General features: G+C 53.4%; 2 protein-coding genes across 2 annotated transcripts; one reads left to right on the top strand and one right to left on the bottom strand.

Moving 5' to 3' along the window:
- Positions 1-110: 110 nt before the first annotated feature.
- On the bottom strand, positions 111-9,480 carry LOC119092168 (phospholipase A-2-activating protein). Its single transcript, XM_037215145.1, has 13 exons — positions 9,303-9,480; positions 7,287-7,445; positions 6,502-6,695; positions 5,542-5,763; positions 5,104-5,245; positions 4,547-4,708; positions 3,936-4,059; positions 3,378-3,578; positions 2,054-2,386; positions 1,719-1,830; positions 1,172-1,324; positions 637-828; positions 111-127 (listed from the first exon to the last, which is right to left on the bottom strand). The coding sequence occupies exons 2-13, from the start codon at positions 7,415-7,417 to the stop codon at positions 111-113; spliced, it is 1,983 nt and encodes a 660-aa protein (XP_037071040.1). The 5' UTR covers positions 7,418-7,445; positions 9,303-9,480.
- A 661-nt stretch (positions 9,481-10,141) lies between these two features.
- Positions 10,142-16,982, top strand: LOC119092167 (zinc finger protein 76). The gene is made up of 10 exons (XM_037215144.1): positions 10,142-10,189; positions 11,065-11,148; positions 12,176-12,256; positions 12,573-12,733; positions 13,102-13,303; positions 14,057-14,146; positions 14,429-14,547; positions 15,074-15,253; positions 16,135-16,275; positions 16,683-16,982. Exons 2-10 carry the CDS (start codon positions 11,070-11,072, stop codon positions 16,980-16,982), a joined length of 1,353 nt encoding a protein of 450 aa, XP_037071039.1. The 5' UTR covers positions 10,142-10,189; positions 11,065-11,069.
- The last annotated feature ends 5,279 nt before the right edge of the window (positions 16,983-22,261 follow it).

The raw sequence follows: 22,261 nt of genomic DNA, 5'->3' as shown, positions 1-22,261 counted from the left end.
GGCATGACTGAACCGGCTTCATCCTCAAAGAAATCCACCGGCCGACATAGAGTACGTGCCCAGCACGACGTCGGCGGCGCGCGCGCGTTCAGCGGTAGCGCTCGCTCTGGTTACACAGGAGGTACGTCTGCGGATCGTGTGTCGTCGCCAAACCCGGATCACGAGACACCGACTGAACACTGGTCGGGACATCGACGCCCTCCGACCGCCGCCGCGGCCACCCACAGTCCGCGCCCAGCGCGCACGCGCCGGCTCAGCTGTTGCGCACCAGCTGATCGAGCTGGCCGGCGCAGGCGGCCACCTTGGCCGGCTCTGGCACGTTGCGGAGCCGCGCCAGCACGGCGTCCACCTCGAGGCTGCGCGCCAGCGCCGCCAGCTCCGGCGCCGCCACCGCCAGCGTGCCGAAGCCGACCAGCGCGCGGAACAGCGCCTCGCCGTCCGTCAGCCGCTGCAGCAGCACGCCCAGCGCCGAAAGCGTCTGCGCGCGCGCCTCCAGCTCGCCGCGCCGCCGCAGGCTCGTGGCCATGTTGAGCAGCAGGGTGGCGAGCGCCACCTCCACGGCGCGGCTGACGCCCGGCAGCAGCGCCAGCGCCGCCGCCGTCACCGTCTCGCGCGCCTCCAGCACCGTCCGCTCGCCGTCCGCGTGCCGGAACAGGTTGCAGCACGCCCGCAGCGCCAGCATCTGGTTGGCCGGCGGCGAGTCCGGCTGGGCGAAGCGCTCCAGGGCGGCGAGCAGCGCCGGCCGCCGCTCGGGCGAGCAGAAGAACTCGCAGGTGGCGGCGTTCCTCAGCGCCAGCCGCAGCAGGTCGATAGCCGGGAAGGCCAGCTCTGGCGGCGGGGAGCGGGCGGCGTCAGTGGGTGGCGGCCATGCGCGAGCGTGATCAGACAGCGGGAAAGGTGGCGCGGAGACGCACGTCGCGAAAAGAACGCGCGTCCGGCACCCCGCCCGAGTTATGCTCGGTATCATGCGGCACGCGAAATCTGCCCACGAGTTGTGGCGATGACAACCACTGTGCTGCTCACAAATCGCTCTGTGCGTGTGGCGCGGCGCCTGAACAAGACCACTAGACCCCTGGCACAGCCACCCAACACCACCCTCCTCAAATCCCGTCAGCCGCCCCAGCCGGGGCCTGCTCGCCACCTGTCCGGCACCCGGCCGGCACCAGCTCACCCTTGGGCCAGTCGAGCAGCCGGAGCAGGGTGGCCAGGTGGTTGGGCGACGGCGTCTCCGCCGGCTCGGCCAGCTTGGTCAGCTCCAGCAGCACCGCCTCCTCCAGCCGGTGACTGCCGTCGCCCGTCCGCTGGTTGAACTCGCGCAGTTTGGCTGTGGCGGGCGGCGCGTCGGACCGTTAGAATGGGCTGCCGTGCGCACTGGCGGCCGCTGTCGATCCTCGTCAACACACTGGTAAAGGGAACAATGGGAAGCGAGGGGCAGGCCAACAAACGCGCGTGGGGATTACAAGCCGCAACTGACACCAATCGCGACCAAAAATTAAAAAAGTATTGTAATTATGCGCACGACTGCCGCAGTCGTATCGTCATTGCAGTCACACAACTGATCACCATCATGAACGGTACCACAGGTCTACCTCTCCCCATACCCCAGCAACGCGCTCCCGGTGCCTTCTCCGACCCCAGCCCCCGCACCTGCCAGACCTCCGTCGCGTATGCGGTGCCCGTCCCCCCCCCCCCCCCCCCCCCACTACACAAACACTCACTGGCCATGCCGTCCACGTTGCCCTTGTCGAAGTAGAGGAACTCGTCCTGCGGGAAGTAGCGCGGCGCGGCGGGCGTGGTGGGCGCGGGCGCCGCTGGGCCGCTGCTGGTGTCCATCGCCGCCGGCGGCACGTACCGGCCGCCGCCCGTGAACGGGTCGGCGCCGCCGCCCGCCGCCGCGCCGCCGGCCGCCGCTCCCGGCACGTACCGGCCGGTCCCTGCACGCCGGGGTGCGAGTGAGACACGTGATCGGGGCGGCCTGAAGAGGGGAGGCTGCCCGCCACAGTGCACTCGTCATAACGCAAGGCTCCCGGCTGTGACGTCACTTGTCACATGCCGACCGCGTTGGCTTCTCAGTGTCAGCATTGCCATGTCCTCCTCTCCAAGACGTGGCACGCACATCCCACTGTAGGATGATCGGCTCGTCACTAGGCGACTTACCGGTGAATGGGTCATAGTAGTCGGCGGAGGGGGCGGGCGCGGCGGCCACACCGGCGCCGCCGCTGTTCTTGATAATGAAGTTGGCCACCTGGTCGAGGAACGCCTGGCTGAGGTCGTGCTTGTGGATAAAGCGCTGCGCCGCCTGCCACGGATCCTCGGACGTGTTGTAGGGCAGCTTCAGCGGCGGCGCGCCCTCCTGGATGTCCACCGTGAACACGTAGTCGTATTCCTGTCGGCACGAACGGCGGGCTCGAACTCCAGGCGAGGCAAAACCGGGGCCCGTACATCCCTTGAGGCATGGTGGCGACTCTGTCGTAAATATGTTATTCGCACACGCCAGCTCTAAAGTCAGGTACCCGAGATGCATCATCTTACGCACTGGTGAAGCTCCGTAACATCGGTTCGATACGACGTTCCGATAGCTAAAAATGATGGGTGGAACGACATTTTCTCGTGATGCACTGACCATAATTTGCGTATGATACTTATCATGTTGCGAGCATGTTTGTCAGGCTGGGATGGGCTCAGGTGTTTGGAGTCAGGCAACCAGCTTCTTGACTCTGTGGTCAGTTTTTAACTACGCTTATTTTGATCCCATCGTTTGGAATCCTACGACTAGCTATTTGATACTGCGGTCGGATCGTACATAATGCTTAGGTTTTCATTGGTTCTTGAGACCACCACCTTACCACCAAGTATTCGCACTAAACATGATAGCATTTAGAACTGCAGGACATGTACCGAGAAGAAGACTGAAGCAAAGAGCAGAATGACTACTGTCATCTTACGGCCAAAACGTTTCAAAACTTGGAGCAATCCTTCTAACTCTCACCACATAACAAAGGCAAGTATTTATGACTAGAAGGCTAGCGTCATTTGGATCCGGCACAGATAACTGTACCATCAAGCCGTGCTCGCGTCTCCCTCGTCGCAACCCAGAGCTTCGGCCCCCTCTCAGCCAGAGGCCAGAGTCCAGAGGCCAGAGCCAGAGCCAGAGCCAGAGCCAGAGCCAGAGCCAGAGCCCAGAGCCCAGAGCCCAGAGGCCAGAGGCCAGAGGCCAGAGGCCAGAGGCCAGAGGCCAGAGGCCAGAGGCCAGAGCCCAGAGCCCAGAGCCCAGAGCCCAGAGCCCAGAGCCCAGAGGCCAGAGGCCAGAGCCAGAACCCAGAGCCGACTCTCCGCCTGCGCCGCAGCCGGCCGCTCCGTAGGCGTCCAGCGCTCACCTTGCCGTCGTGTAGCACCTTGCCGGAGGTCTCGGTGGAGCCGCCGGACGCGCCCACCACGTCGCCGACCTTCTTCCACTGCTGCTCGGCGGCCGACCAGCTGTGGCAGGTGACGTCGCCGGACGCCTCGCGCACCATCACCGTCTGGCCGTCGCGGCGGCCGGGCGCCAGCAGCACCTCGGCGCCCGGCAGGTCCGACACCTGGCGGCGGCGGGCGGAGGCTCAGCGCCGGCCGCCGGCGCCGCTGGGCGACGGTGCAGGCGCGTCACGGGACCGCCGACGGGCGGGCGGTACTGACGCGACACCCCGGCCACGACATGCCACCGCTGAGACAGAGCAGATGCGCGCCGGCCGGCCACTGTGGGACGACACGGGCGCCGAGCGGACAGACTATTTGCTAGAGGTCACCCAGCGCCAGCATACTGGCGCGTCCCGGGCGAGGACCAGGCAACACGCACGAGAGACACGCCACGGCAGAGACTACCGCGCGCCGTCGCGAGCCAGAGCCCCGACCCGCGGCGGCGCGCGACGAGCGGGCGTCAGCGGGCGCGGCCGCACCTTGTAGCCGCCCAGGTCGGCCTTGCTCATCTGCGTGCTGGCCACCTCCTGTTCGTAGGCGTGCTGGCCGTCGGGCGGCGCCTGCCGCTCGGGAGCCGCGCTGAACACCCGACACACGCCATCGCTGAAACACGGCCGCCGTCAGAGCGGTCGGCGCTGGCGGGCTGCATGCGAGGCGGCGTGACGCGGCGCAGCCCGGTGAGACGGCCGTCGCCCGTCAGCTGAGGCGCGGGGCTGCGGTAACTGCGGGTGACGGGCCCGGCAGGCGGCATCGGCTTGTCCTGTCTGTCGTCCACAGAAGCCCGGAGGATCTCCGCTGGGATAGGGTATACCGTCCCCGGCATATGGGACCACGTGATGCGTACCGAGCGTTAATACCCAACAGTGCCTAAGCCCGCAATGCGGTCGGCACTCGACAGCGCTTCTAGCCGAGACCTATGTCTGCATTCTCCCTATCATCGCCAGAAAAACACTATCCCAATCATTGTCACAACAACCACACCACGACTAGCCCAACCACGCCACAGCCAGCGCGTCCGACCAGCCAGCACCGCCAGCCGCCGGTCCCCAGCGCCTTGCTCGGCGGCTCCTCGCCGGCGCCGACCGCTGACCTGGAGCCGGCGGCGATGTCGCCGTTCTGCAGGCAGGCCACGGCCCACACCGACTGGGCGGGCACGTTGATGGTCTGCGCCAGCTCGCCGCGCCGCCAGACTCGCACCGTGCGGTCCTCGCCGGCCGACACCAGGTCCACGCCGTTCGGCAGCACGGCCACGCTGCGGCGAGCCCCGTGCGTGGTGAGAGGGCGAGGGCGCCGGCGCCAGACAGGCAGGCAGGGCGGCGAGTGGAGGCCGCGGTCGGTGGTGAGGGGCATGGTCCGTGGAGCCGACGGGGAGCGAGATAAGCCGGCGGATAGACGCAGGGGGGGCCCGCCCGGGACGCGATCGGCACGAGGTGTCAGGCCATTAAACGCAACTGGTGCAAAGCCCGCACAGAATCGAAAACAAGCGGATGACATGGGAGTAGTGTCCACGTCTGTCACACAAAAACGGGTATTACACCACAGGTAGCACTTCAAAGATCTCCTCAAATCGCCAGCGTATGTTTCGGCTGGAATGGACCTAAAAGTGCCAGCCATCTCGCAGAGCACAAGTGCTAAAGGCTGCCACACCTGTAGACAAAGTTGGAATGGCCGTAGAAGGTGTGGATGCAGTTGCCGTCTATATTCCAGTGTCGGATGGTGGCGTCGTTGCCGCACGAGAGGAACTCATCCTCGGAGAGCAGGGCCAGGCCGCGCACGCAGTCCGTGTGCCCTGGCGTCGGGTCAGAGATCAACCGCCGCTCCCTTCACCCAACACCGCATGCCTCCGATCGATATAATTCACCAGCTGACTTCGAAGAATGGATGAAAAACAGCGGCTTCGCTACACGCCGTGAAACTAGAGACGATGCTCAACTTCAGAGACGCGTAAGGCTGTTTTTCCAATATAATGCATCGTAGAAAATGCCACAAAACATAAAACAGACAAACCTTAAGCGAACACCATTCTGCCCGCCCATCGTCCCCCGGGCCCACCACATCCCGCGGCCGCTGCCGCCGGCCACCCACCAGTGAACTTCTGCACGACCTTGCCGGTCTTCCAGGCGAGGATGGTCTTGTCGGCCGAGCCGGTGATGACCAGCCCCGAGCCGGGCAGGATGGCCACAGCCCAGACGGCGGCGCTGTGCGCGCTCAGCGTCAGCACGCACTTCTGACCCAGCCAGACGCGCGCGCTGCAGTCCCACGAGCCGCTGACGATCGTGCCGAACTTGCCGGCCGCCAGCGCTGCCACTGGAGAGGCGAAGAGCGAGGGGCGGGGGAGGGTCAGAGGGTCAGAGGTCAGAGAGCCGGTCAGAGGTCAGAGGGCTGGTCACAGATCAGAGTCAGAGAGCCCAGCAGGTCGTCAGCAGACATGGGAGGGACGGGCTTTGTGACGATCGCATCAACCTGGCGGGGCTTTATGACGCAATCGGCTGCTGAGGCTATATGGCGTCGCCTGCCTGTCAGCCTGGTAGAAAGGGAGGGCACCGCAGGGAACCGAACCCCGTCCCTCTGGCTTCCTGGATTCCTGTGCATATCTGACAACAAACCAATGTGCCTGAACAGATATTCTGTTTCATTAGTCCCAGCTTTGTTTGGCAATAAGAATTGTGGGAAGAGTGATGGAGTAGGAACGTACTATTATGGCGTTTCTTCATAGTCCCCTGCGGACCGTAAGCACGTGGATGGAGGCGCCTCCTCCTCTTCCCACCCGACTGACACTAAAACTTGGCATTGTTCAGATGAAGTTATGCTTCTTCATGAAAACATGCAACAGTTTTCCCGGCCTCTCGTCCCCACTTCAACTTTTTGGTGTCCTGTGCGCCTGTGTTCCAGTCCTGGCCGCATGTCCCTCCCAAAGCTCCACCCCATCGTCAGCTGCTGTCGACACCGCGTACCTCGCAGCCGTCTCTCCCACAGCTTTACCCGCACCACCAGCTAATGTCGACCCCCCGTCCCCCGCGGCCCGTCCCTCCTCCGCCTCCTCACCGGTGGCCGTGTGCCCCGTGAGCCGGTACAGCGGCTCGCTGCTCTTGTGCGAGTACACGTGGATGTTGGCGTCGTTGCTGCCGGTGAGGATGAGGCCGTCCGGGTACTCGTCGCAGGGCGGCATCACACACGCCGCTACCACGTACCGGCTGTGGCCGCGCAGCGTCTGCGCCGTCGCGAAGCCGACATCGCCGCTGCCGGGGCACGGATACAGTGAGGCCACGTGCTACTGAACCCATCACAGTGCATACATCAACAGAGGTGTGGGGCTGTTATGACTCCCCTTCCTATCCCCAATACCCTTCTGCATGACATGGGTGTCTATGGGTGCTGGCAGTGCCGTGGTTAACGCGTCTGAGTTTAGCAATGCACGTCTGGGAAACCAGAGGTGCCGGGTTCGATTCCTCACAGTGCCAGCCGATCCTGCCAGGGTGAGAGGCAGGTGAGGCCGTGTAGCCTCAGCAGCTGAGTGTGTCGTAAAGCCCCAATGGCGACGATGTCTATTCCATGCCTCCACATACATATGATCACCACCAACATCCTGCTGTATGATGTACACTCTGTGCCCACTGAACGTCTTCATACACACATTATAATCATCATCCACCTCATGTTTATAGTATACAAGTAATAATTTAACTCTCTGATTGTGCATTGTTACGCCCGATCTTGTAAAGCACAGACCACCGACTAGCACACAGTACTATCCTCCTCCTTCATTCCAGTTTTGTACGGCCGCCTCGTCACGGCCATGAACATGCAGCATCCCAGCACAGCGCACTGACCTGTTGGGTGTCCAGATGCGCGCCGTTTCGTCACGCGAGCACGTGATGACGCTACCCTGGGGGCAAATGCCGGCAGCTACGGCCCGCACATCGGAGCTGTGGCCCACTAGGGCGGCCCGGAACTTGTACATGGTCGGCGATTCGCACAAGAAGGCAGTGCTGAAACAAGGGGTGTGGTGTGGTTGGGAATGAAATGGGCTGTGACATGTTGCTGGTAGATAAGCTCCTTCCCACAGAGTTCTCAAATTTACTATTGAATCAAAGTGTCTGGTGATAGATAAGTTCATTCATATACAATTCCAGTGTTATCATTGAATCAAAGTGTCTGGGTGGAGGCTTCCCTCCAAAAAAATATGGTTCAAGACTACCTAAGACATCTAAATGAAATGTCAAAAATGGAAAGATCCCTTCACAACATGGCTTCTGCAGCACTGCAACTGAGCTGACCTTTCTATTCAGCTTCACTTCTAGTTAATTGCAATTTCAGCTCAAAGACTGCATGGTGAAATAATATTGCTTGAATGTAAGAGGGCAATTAAATAAAAAACTAATGGAAACATACTTTCATCAAATGTCTTCAAGTCACTGAGAATGGTGTTATGTGTAAGGTGGTTTATGATAAAACTTATGGCGTGTATTTGGCTATGTATATCTAGCATGGCAATATAGTGCAGTATCATTCAAACAGTGATGTAGTCAAGACCACTTGATAAATAATATCACATAGATTATTCTAGTCATTGAGAATTAATGATATTCCATGATTTTCAACACATCAGCATAAGGAATACCACGACCAATAATGTGACAAATATGTTAGTGTTAAATAATAAAATGCTGTGCTTGAACAGACTTTGTTCTATTTTAAAGGTGGCATGGCACTCATTGTCAATCAGTCCTTTATGCAGCAATGGTGATTACAACTGTCAAGCTATCAGCCAGAGGCCACAGTGCTTGCTAAGAAGGAAGCTTGGGCCTCCAGTATAGAAGAGAAACATGATTTCACTTGCACCATTCTGCTTCTTCCTAGAGGAAAAAGCTATGTTGGTGTACAGTATTAAAATTATTTCTGTGATATTGACAGGTATGATTACCTCAACTTACCAATCCCAAAATTAGGTCATTGGGCTTTTTATTATTTTATTAGGCAAAATTTGTTCATTTTACTAATAAGGCACATCACAGGCATTTGCATTGGTTTTGTGGGAAATGTACTGCATGGACCTACTTACAGTGGTTTATATACATATAAGCCAGACCTCAGACTATACTAGAAATGTTCCTTATATGCACCTACTCACCATGGCTTCTATACATACAAGCCAGATTCCAGACCATATCAGTTTTGATAAAATTATGTTAACAATGCCAGACCTCCAGCACAAAATAACTATTGCTGAAATGCCTCAGCAGTTAGCAAAACCATAAGAACCCAACTATCCATTTAAAACACTTGATCATCTTCCTCTAAAGCCTATATTTAACAGCTGGCCAGGCTACAAAAATAAGTGTGGCAGCAAACATGTCCAGCAACACAACAGCATCTTGGCAACAATGCCAGCAAATGCACCAATCTAACAGAAATCCCTGTGTTCAAAGAAGGTTTGCCACCAACTCCAGTCATTGAAAGCCAATAATGCATGAGATTTAGAAAAATTCAGGCATTATTTGGTAAAAATGTATTGCCACATTCATAAAAATAAAAACCTGAACATCCATTGTAAATTCCCCACCCTGGAACAAGCGCATACATGCTCCAGGTACAGCACACTGATGCCACATAAGAGTATGGTGCAAGGGATGGCTAATTTCGCCGGTTGACCTAGAAATTGTCACTGTGTTCGCACCCCGGTCATAATTGATAATTCATTGATATTGTTGGTTCATTGATAGTTGATAACATTGATAATTCCTCCAGCAATGCAATGCAGGCACCTCTATCTTCACGACTTTCTCCCTTACTACACTATCAGGGCATGGGCAATTACTCACAAATAAACCACAACAAAGAATTACCTTCAACTCCTAAAATGGGGGGTACAGGAACAGATGCCGAAGACAGCCTTCTACCTTTGTTATCGCAGTACACTCCGAAACCTTGTTTTCAAAAAAACAAGAGCGAGTATCAAAATCTATCACAAAATACAATGTTTAGCCCCCCGGAATCGCACGCGCAGCGCCGCGAACAAACGAATCTGTCTCTCGATCCCAGGTAGTCGCGGTGTAGCTTTTGTATTCAGAACCACATATGTATTTTCCGCCAGTAAGACGAAACAGTTCATGATAAAAGACTGCAACATTTCTCAAACTTACCATTCAATCTTTTTCGTACTTTGATTAGAACACAGCTGGTTTTTTTCATAAAAAATTAGTTTCTTTTGCACATTTAAGGTTCAAATATTGTGTTTTTACAGCGAAAAAATGTATTCAAAACTTGTTTTTTGGTATATGAAACCTCTGGCCGTGCATTCTCAGTCCACAAACAGCGCTCCTATGTATGATCCACGTTTCTTGCCGTCAAAACAAGAAAATGAAACATTTTTTGACGAAATGATATAACGTATTTTGTTCCAATCTTTAAAAAAGCATTATTTTTTCTCGTTTGCTCTACGTTTGACACATTTTGGTGCTAGACTATTATCTGAAACTTTTTTGTCATTTTTGTAACTTATAGCACACCGTGTGGTGACGTATGTGCCGCATGCGGCTATTTGATAGTTGTGCTCTCCGCTGGTCAGGGGGACGGGGAGCGATTGCTCTAGTTCTGAAGTCAGCGGGTGGTAAGTAGTGGCTATTAGGCCTACGAACAATGGTGTGGAAATTAAGGGGTGTTTTGGGGTACCCATGAGTATCTGCTTGAGGCACTATGCTTTCTTGGCCTATGAGCTAAAAGCAGGCATAAGGTCGTTGCAAGCTCTTGGGAATACAGCTGTCTTGAATTTGCGGCGGACAGATATTTTGCTTGGTAAACAAGTAATTGGCATCAGCGCACGGTAATGAACTAGTTCATTTGCAGTTATTAGCCTTTGCTTGTGTGGGGAAAATTAATGGGGTCAATGTTGTTATGAACGTAATTTCAAACAAGCTCCTATATTCTGTCCACAGGACTGCAATCACTATTTAATTTCACAGGGGCTTTTATGAGATGGAATTCTATCACTCTTTTTGATTGATGTTTATCTGATCAATGTTTGACCAAGTTTTCAATGATTCCACTAGTTCCATATGCCACTGGTGTTCCATGACTTGTAGTTGCCTAGTAAATAGTAATTTTGAAACTATGCACCTTGGTACTGTTCTGAAAATTTGCAGCAAATAGTGGGTGTGACCTTGTGACTTGCATGTTAAAAGTTGAACATACAGGGCATTTGTCACACCCAAAGTGTTTTTTTTTTGTGTTTTGTACAATTTGCCTGCATCCCTAACAACTATAACTTAATGATTACAACTTTAATGAGATGACATGCTAAATTACAGAAGTCATTTTAGCAACATTCTCAGTGTTTTTTTTATTTTCTTTATGGTTTGTTCATCCCAGTTTAAAGTATCATTTTCACCCCAAAAAAGCTCAATGTCTCTCTTGAGAAGACATTGTGACATTTATGTATGATCTGGCATTTATAAACACTTGGTGTGATGATGACTTCTGGTCCAAATGTTTCTTCTAATTCAGTGCAAATGGTGTTTTCATTTTAGATGTATCTGTAGAGCTTTTTTGGTAGTTAGTCATTTGTAATCTGTGACTGTGATGGATAAGCATTCCACTATGCATTTATAGGAAACATGAAGAAAACCACAAATATTGGGAAAAAATATAATAAATCCCATAAGCTTGTTGAACTCTGTCAGCCATCTGCATCAGGTAAGTTTTTTATTACAACAGCATTGCTCTCATGGCTGGTTAAGCTGTATGTTTTTTAACCAGTATAAGGTTGTAAAAATTTAAAGATAATAAATCTGATTTGTTAGAAAAGAAGATATTTGGGATGCAGATGGCCTGAGCAGCTATGTGTGATAATTAAAGCTATAGGGTTATTTCACACTGCTCCAGCTTATCCAGTTCATCCTTCAGCATTAAACAAATGTCCTTTAGCTTGTAAGGTCACTGAGCTTTGGCTAGTCAGAGTCAGGCTATGGCTATTAGCAGCGGCCATTTCTTGAGAATTATCCAATGTGGTATGACATCATGGTGTTAGATGAAGCTGCACATCTTTGAGACTTTTATTTGAGAATTACATGAGTAGGGTTGCAGCTGTAGACTACTTTTCTGTGGGCTTATTTAAAATTTTTGGATCACAGTGAGATGAAGAAATGTGTTTGAACTTTATAAAAGTCAGAATAGGTTAGCGTAGAATTTTAGGAACATGCTTCCCAGTGTAATCCTTGGCACTTATTGAAATTCAGAAATCAAAACAATTTTGCAGGTTTTGGTCACAGTGACCCTCTGAAGGTCAAATGATGTCACTGACCTGAGAGTTATATCAGTTACCTTTTGCCATGAAGAAGTAAATAGATGAGGTGGTTAGATTGAAGGTGGTCACATAAGGAGGTCTGAGGTGACTTCACACACTTATCTGGAGTTGGACCTTGTTTGGCCTCATTTGACCCAAAAGTTGTGACCAATGGGCCTCAAAATTTCACATGACACACAGTGAGTGTGCATTTGACTCTATGCATTTCATCAACCTTGTATCTTTACCTCTCTTAGTTTTTTAGACATCAGGACCAATTGCCCCCCCACCCCCGCCCCATCCCCTCCCAGCAGTGCTTCATTTAACAGGCCATCAAGGCACTTGTTAAGTCAAGTAGTGATGATGCCATCCCACTTTGCCTTTTGTGTGAACACCTCAAGTTGTGGTTTCACACATCTTTCCATTCATTTTTTTCAGATACAGACCATGGTGATGGCACTGTTGAGGATTTGAAGCTGGGTGATGTCAGCCTGCTTACAGAAGATAGCATGCAGCAAGGTGAGCATACATGTGTATTTGACATGTCTTTTGTTATTGATGATGTCCATCAGTGCTCAGTTGGAGACCATGTGAAGCTGCTGGAAGGCAGTATGATGGTGTTTTGAAGTTGGTCACTCCTTTGGATGAAAAAAATTCATGCCTGCAGAACAGCATGGCTTGGGCACAGCTTAGATAGCATGTCAAGTAGATCACCTAGTCCCCCAACTGGTTCATTGAAAGTACACCCCTGGTTGGTAGGACATCCACCAGAGCCATCTGAATAACAGTCATAGCACCTGTAATACACAATACTCATGCTCAGCTGTGGCCTCAGATGACCCAGAAGTGGCTGGAGAGGTGCCTCAGCCGACTACATGTGTCGTGATGGACCTGCCACTGGAACGAAGGACCAAGGAGAAGAAGGCGGCGCGCACGTCCCACTCCTGTGATTTTGCAGGCTGTGACAAGAAGTTCCTATCGTACCATTCGCTGAAGGTGAGGCTGTCCCACGCACGGGGGCCTCGCGCGCCGGCCCGCCGCTGAGAGTGCGGCCGGCGGCGGCCTCCGACGCCTTGCGTCTCTGTTAATGTAACGCTTGGCTTACGGAGGTGAAAATGCATGCAAAGCTACAAAAATTTAAAAAGTCACGGATGTTTTGAGTGTCTATTTTAGTGTCATTGGTGTAGAGCACTTTATGGGGTAAATTTCGGTGTATGTATGTGTAACTCTAGCGTTCAAATTCAGTTCTGTTTGAGTACTTAAGAAGAAGCGCGAAGAGCGCGTTGGAGACATTCAGCAAGGGCTCGTCCTTCACCGGCCCGCCCGCTGCCATGCGCTCCCTGACCGGCGGCCGGCTGCCGCAGTCTCACGCGATGGTACACTCGGGCGAGCGTCCGCACGCCTGCCAGTGGGCCGACTGCGGCCGCACCTTCACCAGCTTCTACAGCATGTCGGCCCACTGCCGCACGCACACGGGACAGCGGCCCTACGGCTGCACGGTGGCGGGCTGCACCAAGGCCTTCAAGACGTCGAGTGACCTGCGCCGGCATGCGCGCATTCACACAGGTCAGTGGAGGGGGGGGGGGGGGAGGGGCGAGCTCGACCGGCTGGCTGACAGGGGATGTGAGGTGTACTGAAACACGTGCTTGCGTTGTTAATGTTGAAACACCGTGGAATGTGATTCACCAAAAGATGTCGGTGATTTGTATATATGGCCGGCGGTTTTTTCTCACGGGATGTCAGGGATGCTGGAAACTCGAGGTTAGTTCTGTACGTAGCTGGCGAAAGAGACAGGAGAAGTCGTGGCTCGCGTTCGATCTTTGCCAAATGCAATGGTATAGTGGTCTTAATGGCTACAGGACGTAAATCTCGTATCGGCCGCTCCATTGTTGTTTCCAAGCTTCGCCGCCGGGGTGCCGGTAGTGTAGTGGTCTGCGCGTCTGCGTTAACCACTGCGCGTCTGGGAAACCAGAGGTACGGGGTTCGATTCCCCGCGGTGCCCGCCCTTCCTGCCAGGGTGAGAGGCAGGCGACGCCATATAGCCCCAGCAGCTGAGTACGTCGTAAAGCCCCAATGACACACAACCTTCACTGCCAGTGTGAGGAACGGTTGTCAGTAAGTGCATGCTGTGGCACAGTCCAGGGGTCGTATCTTTTTTGCCTTTCTATGGAACCCTCGAGTTTGCTCCGCGAGCCCGATTCGAGCTGTTATCAAGAGACTCATGTCGCTTTCCTTCGACGTATCGCGTCCGCTTCGTCTGCCACGGGCAGAACTCCTGCGTACAGTTCTCGGTGTTGATGGCCCGCGTGATCTCGCCAGGCGACAAGCCGTACGCCTGCAGCTTCCGCGGCTGCTTCAAGAGGTTCTCAACGCTGGACATCAGGAAGGTCCACGTCAGGACGCACACGGGTGGGTTCGTAGTGGAGGACGCCCTTTCTCGGTGCCTTGTCGCGAGCTGCGTGGACGAACAACTTAACGATGTTACGAACGACTGTTCGTAACATCGTTAAGTTTGAGTGTGTCCGGCCAGTCGTCTTCGAAAGGTCACTTTGCTGTGCTTGTTTGTGCTGATTGTGCTGTGTTTCTGCGGGGATCTGGTGATGGGATGTGTGGCCCGCCCTCGCCGTGTGGTTTCATGTCGTCTGTTGATCTAATCTGTGAACACGTTGCCTTTCACCCTGTGCGACGCAGGTGAGAGACCTTACGTGTGTGAATTTGACAACTGCTCGAAGGCGTTCTCGTCCCAGACGAACTACAAGAACCACATGAGAACGCACACTGGGGAGAAGCCATTTGTCTGCAAGCATCCGGTATGTGCAACAGTCCCAGGATTTTTATAGGATTTCTGGGACTTTTTCCCCGTTTCGCTGTATAGTCCCCCCCCCCCCCCCACACACACACAGACGCAAATTTGTGCTCGGCCCCTCACGTTCCAATGTGACGTCGGTCAAATCCACCGAGTTCACCGGTCGTGCGTCCGGGTTTGGTGGTAGGTTTGGTCGGTCACATATGCCGGTTCAGTCAGCTCAGCGGCTTCGGTCAAAGCACATGTCATCGGGTGGGGAGAACATCGGTACATCGGTACATCGCATCGGTAGCAGTGCTGTGATTGCATCCGGGGGAGACTCGTGTTAAACAGCAGGAAATGTACCGGTGCGTTCAACCCAACAGCTCATCTGGGAATTATCGACTCCAGTTTCCTAAGCTGGCCAATTAACCATCCGGGGAGTCTGCTGGGTGCAGTACGTGACTGGGGCTTGCAGTAGCATGGTTATGAGGCTTTCATTTTTATGTGTTGCGCGCTGTTTTCTGATGCCCTGCATCCATCAATTGCAGGATTGTGACAAGAGCTTTACGGAGTACTCCACCATGTACAAGCACCAGATGGTGCACCTACAGAGCTTCATCGTGTGCGACGTGTGCAGCAAGAACTTCCGCAACATGAGCACGTTCCAGTCGCACCGGGAGCGCGAGCACAGCTGGCTCGCTCCGCACCCGGCTTCTCAGGAGCAAAAGGTGCGATATCCGCCCCCTGCACTCGGGCACCTCTGTCGGGTGCAGCCATGCGCCGCGACTGTTTGACATTGAACGTTGGAGAAGGGACCGTGACGCGTGCCTGGTGCCTGGGATGTGTTGGTCGTTGAGCAGGTCTTGCGCCATGCGTGACGTCCCCAGCTAGTTGAAGCGCGCCCAATGCTGTCATCTGAAAACTTTCTCATTTTTGGCCATGTTAGCTGCGGTGCGTAGGGGTGTCGTCACCTTGAAATGGATGCGAATTGGTGTCATCACGTGCAAACGTGGAACCGCATGAAATGTCTGGCCAGTGGGTTTGCTGAAGCGGCACCGGAAAAGCTCTGCCTCTTTGTCGGCAAGGAAGGGCAGCGTGCAGGGACGACTCCGCTGAGGTCTCTCACTCTTCGTCCAATATCCGTTTTCTCGCGCCACTAACGCGCGATGATCCAACTCATGCACGATTGCTGTACACGCTGTAACCGTGCGTCTGGTGTCTTCTGCTGATGTTGTCGACCGGAGACCGACGCCGGCCCCGCGGCGCTGTCAGGCGTTGGAGGCGGATGTACCTCTTTCACCGTTCTCCTTTCTCCTTTCCCCATTCTTGTGACTGCACCTGTCTTTCCCGTGCCCAGGTCCTCTTGGCTTCATCTGTAGCACTGGCATGACCCATGCCAAGACATGTATTCACTGCTTCCCGGCTGTTGGGCGATTCGCTGTGTCGTTCGAATGGCCACAAGGCCAGTAAGCCGCTGGCTAGGTCGGCTCCGAACGCCTGAATCGCTCCGGCTGGGCCCGGCTCGGCTCCCCGAGCGTCCGGCACCGCGTCCGGCACGGCCGCCCGCTCGCCGGCCGGCGCCCCGCTGACGCCCGCCTGTGCGCCGCAGGAGGGCGCCGAGGCGGCGGCCGCCCCGGCCAGCCCGCAGCGCATCCAGCTGCTGCTCACCGAGCTGGACGTGCGCACGGTCGAGATCAACGGCGAGACGGCCCAGGTGCTGGTGCTGCCCTCCGACGGCGACCGGCCGCAGGTGAGGTTCGCCGTGCGGGCCCGAGAAGGGCGTAGCGGGGGGGGGGGGGGGGCGGTCAGCGGGTTGAAGACGTGCTCGTAAGGCAGCGGATCGGTCCCCGTTGTAAACTCGCGCGCGGCTATGTCCGGCTGTCAAACAGGCAAAGGCCTGTTCGACAACCTGCAAACAAGTCGGGCGGGATGGGTTGGGTTGGATGTGAAAATATGCTACCAGCATATAGGTAGTATCTTGACACAAGTGTTGTGAACATGACTGCCCGCTGTTTGTGATTCCTGGTCACTTCGCGGTGTACGCTGGTGACTCAGGAGGGCTGGCAGCGTGCTGACATGCCTGTCGCCTATCGCTCCCCCCCGCCGGCGCCGCCCGCCCGCTGCGGCCGTGTGTGACCCGCTCCCCCGCGCCAGCAGGAGTCGGGCGAGACTGCCGACCTGCACTTGCTGGGCTGCGCCGAGGCGCTGGTGGTGGGAGGCCGACGAGTCGCCCGGCTCGGGCGACGCCCCCTCGCCGGCGCTCATCCGCCGATGACCCGGACCCGCTCTCGGTGGTGGTGGAGGAGCAGGCATGAGCCGCCCCGCCGGCGGAGGAGGCAGGACTGGAGTGGCGCGGGTCGCGGCGCTGAGCACGCAATCCGCCTCGGTCGTGGTGTAGGAGGGCGTGTGACCCGGGGCGGCCCTCGTGCCGGGCGGGAGGCGCGGGCGCTGCTGTAAAATGGGGAGGTGTTGTGTGGTGTGGTGTCGTAGCCCGGTGGCTAGGAGAACACAGTCTGGACGCCTCGTGGCACTTGGGGTGGGGTGTCTTGGCCCGGGGGTAAGAGAGCGGAGTCTGAACGCCTCGTGGCGCGCATCGCTGGTGGTGAGCTGCGATTGAGCTGTGTAAGAGGAGGGAGGCGGTTGCCCTGAGTTGCGTTTGAACGTCGGTGAGTGGACAGTTGGCACTTCATGGCGTTTCACCCACACTGGCGCCGCGCCGAGCAGTCGAGTTCTGGATGGTGGCCTCAAGCGGGTTTTAGCACCGTAGTCTAGGCCGTTTATGTAGCGGAACGTGCTGTGCGTTTTTCCCCCTCTTTGTTGCGGTGTCGTCACGTAGTTTACTTCGTGTTGCCATGGATGACGATCATGATTGTGATGACGCCCAGTGGCTCAGTTCTGCTTTGCTCGGTACGTAATCTCTGTTGTGTGAGTGTGGCTTATGCTTTGAAGTGTGAGACCAGTTGGCTGCGGTGTTATATTTACCAAAGAGTCGTTGCAGTTGGTCGTAGGTGGGTCGTTTTTTTACGGATTGGCGTGTTTGCGCCCGGCCTATCGTGTGTCCGGCGATCGTCAGGTTCCACTCCATGGGCGTTGGTCAGACGACGCCTGTTGATTCCCAGTCAGGTGATGGAGACCGCTCCGATCGGAACATGTATGGGTAGATTTACTCCCCATGGCCAAATCCGCTGGCGTCCGTGTTTCACAATTGAAATGCAAGCAAAGGGCTGGACAGACCAGTGCTGGTGCTATCCTGGGCGAATGACACGAATGATCCTCGCATAGTATTGCTAGGGTTGAATCAATCCATCTTAAATTTCTGGGCTGTGCTATTGCTTCCTGACTTCTAAATGGTGTCTCCAACACGGCTTATGGCGGTGCTGATCAGGTGAACGGTTGAATTTTTACAGCGGTTTTGGAGCAAGCCTGGGATAGGTGCTGCCATCTTTTGGGCCATAGCACTATTTATATTTCCCATAACCCTCGCCGATGCCCTTCCTTTGCCGGCCGGTCATTGGGTCGCTGCTTCCGTGGTTGCAACAGAGATAAATGTGAAACGGAATAAAAGACAACGCATATTGTCTCACAACTTATGGTATGAATATTGGGCTAAGCTACGTGGCATGGATTGTCAATAAAAGCCCGGAACATCGTGGTACCAGTTAATGCCGTTCCATCAAGTGCTGCCAGTGAGCAAGCAGCCCGGTTGTGTTTATTTCAGTGTGGTCCGAATGGACTGGTGACCCGGCGATATATGGCGTGAACCGTCAAAGCGCGCAAAATTGACCTAATATGCCACAAGCTCCTGTGTTTTCAGTGGTCCACGGGACTACAAGCCAGCATTTTCACAGGCGCATCGATTAATTACGTGTTCAATCTTCCTCGACTAAAAACATGATAAATGGAGAGTATGCTCCCAAGCGGTTTTGCGATGATACCAAAATTTCCGTTGTATGGAAGTTGCAAGCACTATAATACATGTAATGTGTCCGTCTTGCTTAATTTCCTTTATCATCGAAGAACTGTGACAAGACTGCTCGTAGAGAAGCCCTCTCAAAGTGAGTGTGACTGCATGTTGGAATTTGCAAGAGACTTGAGGTTGGGCCTTGCTTCCCGGCGGGGATGAGCCAGCTGGACTCGGGGCTGAGCTCGGACTCATGTTGGGGACGATTGGGACTTGGGCTCGGGCTGGTCCAGCAATTTTAAGGAACTTCTTGAATTCTGGCTCTGGTCCAGCAGTTTTAAACGTTTGAAGTGATTAAAATCTGGAGCCCTAAGCTGGATTCGGACACAAATGAAAATAAGAGCAAGAAGAAACAGATGAAAGATGATTAGGACTAAAAGTAACTTGAATACGCTCAGTTCCCTTCCTATCCTATTTAAAAGTCATTGACCTACCTTGGTGGTCGCAGTGCACACACGAGGTGTAATTGCGTGGCTGATCTTTCTTCAACGTGTTACAGCAAATAGGCCTATCGGCATGTGCCCTAAAAGTTGCGATGTGGGTTTTGACTTAGAGAATATCGGGACATGTAGTTGGGCTGGGTGGGGCCAGGGCTTGGTTTGGTTAGCCTAGGTTAGCTTGAAATGATCTGGGCTGGGTCCCATTCTGTTCGGATGATTTCATGTCCAATCGTTCAAGGCTGTTCAAGGTTCTCCGCTAGAACTCCGGTTGCGGTTACGTTTGGTACATGCAGAGCACTCAACGGTAGATGATGACCTCCCAATTAGTAGCCACTAGCGGACTGGGGTGTCAGGGGCGGTGGCCCAGGCTGCTGATAGCAACTGGCCCGAACTTTTTTTATTGAATTCAATTCTGCGAGCAGCGCTCGCCCAGGCAGTACTTGTTGCGTGTGCTCGCCCTACCTTCCAATCGGGGAAATTCCAGATCACGGGCAAAACTTTGCGGCGGAAGTTTCAAGTGCCACAATGTTCGGTATGGTCCGGCCTGATCGCTACCGCTACCTGATCTTTAGTTCGCTGCTGTCACCGGCTACAGGCCATTCCGGTCATGAACGTATAGCGCGCACCTGAAGCGACTCGAACCCACCCCGCCAGAGGCGGGTGAATCGGAAAACTGCCGCTAATGACATGGAAGATTAACTGGGCTAATGACACGCACAACTACACCGTTCTGACTTCTTTACGGCACGTGTTCTACAATGTCTTAAACGCTTTTCGCAGACGTCGTTTGAGCGGCCTGTCAGATTAAGCCAACCGCAGCCGGGTCTAGTCGCGTCCGACACGTGCCGCATTTGTCACAGGGATGGGTGAATGAACTTGCCGCCGAACGCACTAAATTTTGAATACATTCGATGCTTCGCAATCAAAACCGTCGTATTTGCACGCATATTTAATATTTGCCATTAAGGGAACTTTATCAAGGGAGAGAGAGAGTTTGAGCCAATTCTGTTAAAACCCTTGCAATTTCGTGGGTTCTAAAATTTACCTTTTTCATGCATGCGACTGTCGGCCGCTGAGTGATGGGTGATCGTCTTACCCCAACGATATAATCAAATCAATAGTCTATGACGAAGGCGCCGTTCAGAGATGTATGGCATGCGCTTATAGGCTAGGATGCTACCAAGTTTTGAGTGCATCAGTTTACCTTTTTTAAATGTTAACAGCTCGGAAGCTGGGAAAAGCGATAAGTCGCATTGGTGGACAGGCACCCGTTTATACATACATGTTATATGAACACACACGACATGAGCCTGCTCTTTACTTAAGTGTGGTTCACACGGCCTGGGTTCGAAATGGCATGTCCTCGACACTAGGCAAATTCGACCGAACATCGCGTGACCCCGGTGACCTGTGCCGGCCGCCAAGGTAGAGCACACCAACTGTTACCTACTGAAGTCGAGATGCTAACTCCGACAATCCAGCTGTGGTGGGACGCCTCTCTGATAACAAGAATGGGTGACAAAAACAAGCCATAAATGACAAATGAATGGAAAAGGAATGATGATGGACTGAAAAGATATGGGGAAATGAATTAACGTAGTTGCCGTAGCAGACAGATGGCTGCCACCGCTATGAGTGCCAAATAAGGTGCCAATTCAGAACCCATTACTGACGTCTTCCAGGCTGTCTTTGGACTAAACGATATTTCTTCTGGTGACTGGGTGGAGTGGTCTCCTAGTTCCAACTGACCATGACCAGACGGGGCTGCTCATTGGAGCGTAATGCTAACACGAGATGGCGCGTCACCTCACCCCTTGCAGTGAATTGATTACTCACCGCGTCACAATATTTTTCAAATCTTAAGTGCTTTTAAAACAATGAATGCCTTTGCATGACCGCGACCGTGTTGAGCAGCGCGACCATGCGTCACACAACCTACAGGATGCCCACAACTTTTCTTTTCGAAAATAGCCTACGTAACTATTTTACGGTACAGTCTGGCTGTTTACGACAGCCATCTTTTCGCTTGTAAGTTAGAAGACATGGAATTGATGTTCCCTGAAGATGTTGCCAAGGGACCCCGGACCAAACCTGTTTGTGCCTAGTGGACGACATCCATGAGTTTAAAATGGGAATATACACTACATCATGTCATGCCCAACAAGACTTTGTTAGCAAACAAAACAAACCTCTTTACCGTCGTGTTACAAATGAAACGAGACGTGTAATGTGACAAACAAAAAATGGAACTAGGAAAAATGTTAAAACTTCAAATGAACATTATACAATGCACGCTTGAGTTCAGCCTCAAATTCAAAGTAAATGCAATAAACTAGCCATAACGTTTGCTATGTTTTGGGCAGACATACCCTCCTTAGTTTACCTTCGATATAGCGACTCAGTTTTTAAATTATGTTCTCAAATACTGGTTTTAAGATTTACTAGTTAACTTCAAAACTCACTAAGGAAGGTATGTTTGTCAGGGATGGTGGATTTTGCAGCTCATATTATGTCTTTAATTCCAGTTTGAGACCGAAGTCAAGTGTATCATTCAGTCTTGGAGTTTGAGACTGAGTGTACGGCATAATATTGACAAAAATGCACAGTCGCGGGAATAGTTGGCTATCGACAAATAACATTAAGCGTTTGACTCCCATGGACTGCCACATCAACACAACACCACAAAATCTGGCGCACTATTTGACGTGAAATACATACCAAGTGGTGCTGAAATTGTAAAATTCTGCCATGCCTGCATAATCTTATGCAGAATAAAAGCCGTTAAAGACTATTTGACTTAATGGGGTCAAAGGTCAGGACACATAAATGTCGCTTATCCTCGCACTTTCAACAGATATACGAAATGAATGGCGGTTGATGCTAGTATTTCCAAGTTCTAGGACATGACATGGATTCTACCTGTGCCGGGCTTCCAAGTTATGTTACTTTCTGCACTGCTATGGAGACTTGAAACTGTAGTCAGTGAAAGAGTGTGAATCAAGTCTAGGTCCAAATCTGACCGCAGAGGGTTTGGTATCACAACTTGACGCGTGGTTATTGTATTTGGCATGGTGGATTCACTTTCAGCGAGTTTCGCGAAACTCGAAAAGATCCATAACCTAGATTGGCTTACCTAAAATTATGTCTATATTTGGAGTGGAATGCCACAAGCATCCGTCATTTGGATATCGATAACGTTCCCGCCTGCTGCCACACATATCTTGTCACTTGCCTCCCCTTCCCACGACTCCAACGTCGTCTCCGCACGACGTCAGATAAGAGGTGAGTTAAGTTAGATGTTAGAGTACGGCATTTACGGTTTTTACCGCTGACGA

The sequence above is a fragment of the Pollicipes pollicipes genome, unplaced genomic scaffold (genome assembly GCF_011947565.3).
Source record: "Pollicipes pollicipes isolate AB1234 unplaced genomic scaffold, Ppol_2.1 Scaffold_3447;HRSCAF=4054_pilon_pilon_pilon, whole genome shotgun sequence".
In the NCBI taxonomy this organism is placed as follows: domain Eukaryota; kingdom Metazoa; phylum Arthropoda; class Thecostraca; order Pollicipedomorpha; family Pollicipedidae; genus Pollicipes; species Pollicipes pollicipes.
Note: the sequence above shows the minus strand (reverse complement) of the source record. Positions and strands in the feature narration are given on the sequence as shown.